The 3,146-nt window shown below is 56.0% G+C and overlaps 1 protein-coding gene across 1 annotated transcript; it reads left to right on the top strand.

Moving 5' to 3' along the window:
* Nucleotides 1-251: 251 nt before the first annotated feature.
* LOC104914449 (methanethiol oxidase-like) lies at nt 252-3,144 on the top strand (the record flags this gene model as incomplete). The annotated part of the gene is made up of 11 exons (XM_010724014.2): nt 252-390; nt 513-625; nt 807-1,001; nt 1,132-1,252; nt 1,587-1,769; nt 1,949-2,127; nt 2,246-2,324; nt 2,432-2,553; nt 2,648-2,740; nt 2,880-2,998; nt 3,111-3,144. Coding segments are annotated over exons 3-11 (1,107 nt in total), but the record flags the coding sequence as incomplete, so codon positions are not given.
* Nucleotides 3,145-3,146: the final 2 nt, after the last annotated feature.

The raw sequence follows: 3,146 nt of genomic DNA, 5'->3' as shown, positions 1-3,146 counted from the left end.
AGTGCTCTGATCTGTGATACCCCATGGTCATGGTTTAGTGGGCATGGGAGTGATGGGTCAGAGGTTGGACTTGATGCTCTCAGTGGTCTTTTCCAGCCTCAAAGATTCCATGGTGCCCAGTGGCACCTGGAGGAGGATTCCTGTCCCGTACCTGAGATCTGTCGGGGCCACCACAAAGGGAGCTGCTGGTCATGGAGTCCTTGCTGGCAGCCAGGGGGGAGAAGTCCACTGAGTGGGACAGAGTCTTCTGAATAGGCACCACTGAAGGATGTGGACACTTCCCATTTCGTTTTCTTTTTCTCACCTCAGACAGATGCAGAGTTCAGTGCTACGAGTACCCCAGCTGCCCTGATGTTGTGAAACCCAAGTGCTATCAGGCATGCTCTGAAGGTGAGTCTTTGCAAAGGTGCTCTGCCTTTGCTTCTGGCTGTATCTGAGAGTCTCCTGAAGCTATTATTTGCCTTTATTATTATTTCATAGCACGTTCTAACACAAGATTTCCATGTTCTTAGCTCCCAGAGAGGAGGTTGCATACGTGACATGTACTTACAGAGAAACAGGCATTGACCAACCTGACTTCCTGGCCACCATTGATCTCAACCCCAGATCTCCATATTACTGCCAGGTCAGCACCTGCCTGTCTCTGATGGCTGCTAAGGCAGACTGACCACATCTATTGCGCGTCTTTGAAACGATTCCTTACTTTAAAGTTTTGACCTTTCCACTTCTAAGTTGTTGATTGCATGAAGGTACCTTTGTCCACCCATCTCCTCGACTAAACCCTGACTCTACCTTTGGCTGCCCAGGTGATCCACCGCCTGCCCATGCCCAACCTCAAGGACGAGCTGCACTGCTCTGGATGGAGTGCTGGCAGCACTGGCAGCATCTGCTTTGACAATATCACAACGAAAAAGAACAAGCTGATCCTCCCTGGTCTGATTTCTTCCCGTATTTATGTGGTGGATGTGGGCACGCAGTGCCGGGCTCCCACAGTGTGTAAGGTATGAACACAGCATAGTCGGTCTGACCAGGTCATTTCAGACAGCTCTGGCAATGGAGGGCTCTGCCACGTAGTGTGGAATGAACTGATCAACCAAGAGACTTATCTGTGTTCATGTCTGCTTCTTCCAGATGATCGAGCCAGTGGATGTCTTCTGGAAGTGCAACAAGGGCCACCTTAGTGTAGTTCACAGTCTGCCCAACGGTGACATTCTGATCGCCAACATGGGGGATGCAGCTGGACGTGGGAAAGGTATTGCCTTGCAGTAACGAGACTGGGAATATTTCTGGTTGGGAGGAAGAACATCTGGTGAGCTCAGCCAACATGGGCGTCCAGATCACTGCATGCACACTAACGCAAAGAATTGCGATCTGAAGCTGGGATAAATTTTTGGTTCAGAAAATTCTGCATAGCTCAGATGGAAAGCTGTGCTGTACTACACATGGTCCAATACAAAATACAAGCTGCAGCATCTGTGCAGCTAGCATCTCAAGGCAGAAAGTATTCAGAAGAGATTGGTCACTGGAGTTACCATCCATCCTTCGCACTTAGAAGTGATCTGTTGTGCTTCCCTCTGGTGCCACAGGTGGATTTATTGTGCTGGATGGAGAGACCTTTGAGCTGAAGGGCAACTGGGAACACGAGTGCGAGGTTCCCCCAACAGGCTATGACTTCTGGTACCAGCCACGCCACAACGTTCTCATCAGCACCGCCGGGATGGTGCCAAGAATTGCGGGACGTGGATTTAACCCGGATGATCTGAAGAAAGGTGAGGGAACGCGGACGCAGGCGCTGGGCCAGAGCTCAGCAGGCTCATGGGCGGATGCAGACGAGCTCGCAGGATGGGTGGGAGCTGGCGAGAGGGGACGGGCAGAGCGTGTGTAGGTGTCACCCACCTCCAGGGCTGCCCTCCCCTCCTGGCTCACTTCTCCTTCTCCTCCTGCTCAGGGGTCTTCGGGCGCCGCCTGAACGTGTGGAATCTGTCCTGCCGTACCCTGACGCAGTGCTTTGACCTGGGGGAGGACTCGTTGCCCCTGAGCGTGAAGTTCCTGCACAACCCCGATGCTGCCGAGGGCTACGTCAGCTGTGCCCTGAGCGGCATCATCTACCGCTTCTACAAGTGCGAGGCGAGTGCTGGGCTGCAGCCCTGGGGCCCCGGCTGAGAGTGCCCCGATGGAGGGCTGGGAGCCGAGAGCAAGGAGCCCCAGCCTCGCTGCCGGTGTCAGCCACGTGTTTCTTGTACAGAGGGACAGCTGGGCAGTGGAGGAGGCCATCCAGATACCAGCCAAGGACGTGTCGGGATGGATTCTGCCCAAGATGCCAGGTGAGCCCTGCGTGCTGCTCCCCATTTCCTCCTGGCACGTTGAGCTGTGCGGGATGTCTTCCGGGGATGCCGCCTCACCCACGGCTCTTTCTTCTCTGCCCTCCCAGCCTTCCCCAGCGACCTGGTCATTTCCCTGGACGACAAGTACCTGTACGTCTGCAACTGGCTGCACGGAGACATCCGCCAGTACGAGATCTCCAGGACCTGCAAGCCCCGGCTGGTGGGACAGGTGAGGCGGGGGCAGGAGGCTGCGCTCGTAGTTCCGTGGCGATGGGTGGTGGTGGTCAGGTGCCAAGCCACGCGTCTCCGTGCCTTGCCTGCAGGTGTTCGTGGGAGGCAGCATCCTGCGAGGCGGGCCCGTGACGGTGTGCAGAGATGAAGAGCTGAAGTGCCAGCCGGAGCCCTTGGTGATCAAGGTGAGCTCTGCGGGCTCTGCCCCACGGCGTCCTCTGCACTTGGGCTCTGCTCTGCTCTCCCTTTTGCTGCTCCTGCTTTTGCTCATCGGCTGAAAGAGAGGAGCCATAGCAACGCCACTGCTCTCTCTTGTGCCTGCAGTGCAAGAGGGTGTACGGCGGCCCTGCCAAGATCCAGCTCAGCGTGGATGGCAAGAGGCTGTACGTCACCAACTCCTTCTACAGCACTTGGGACAAGCAGTTCTACCCGAACGTGGTCAAGTAAGGAACCTCGGGGAGGAAGGGGGCCCTTCTGGGTGTCCCTCGTGGGTGGGGATGGAAAGGTCAGGCGGCGCTGCTCTTGTCTGCAATGCTGCTCCATCGCCCCTCGCAGGGAAGGCTCTGTCATGCTGCAGATCGATGTGGACAC

Source organism: Meleagris gallopavo, chromosome 27, assembly GCF_000146605.3.
Source record: "Meleagris gallopavo isolate NT-WF06-2002-E0010 breed Aviagen turkey brand Nicholas breeding stock chromosome 27, Turkey_5.1, whole genome shotgun sequence".
NCBI lineage: Eukaryota > Metazoa > Chordata > Aves > Galliformes > Phasianidae > Meleagris > Meleagris gallopavo.
Note: the sequence above shows the minus strand (reverse complement) of the source record. Positions and strands in the feature narration are given on the sequence as shown.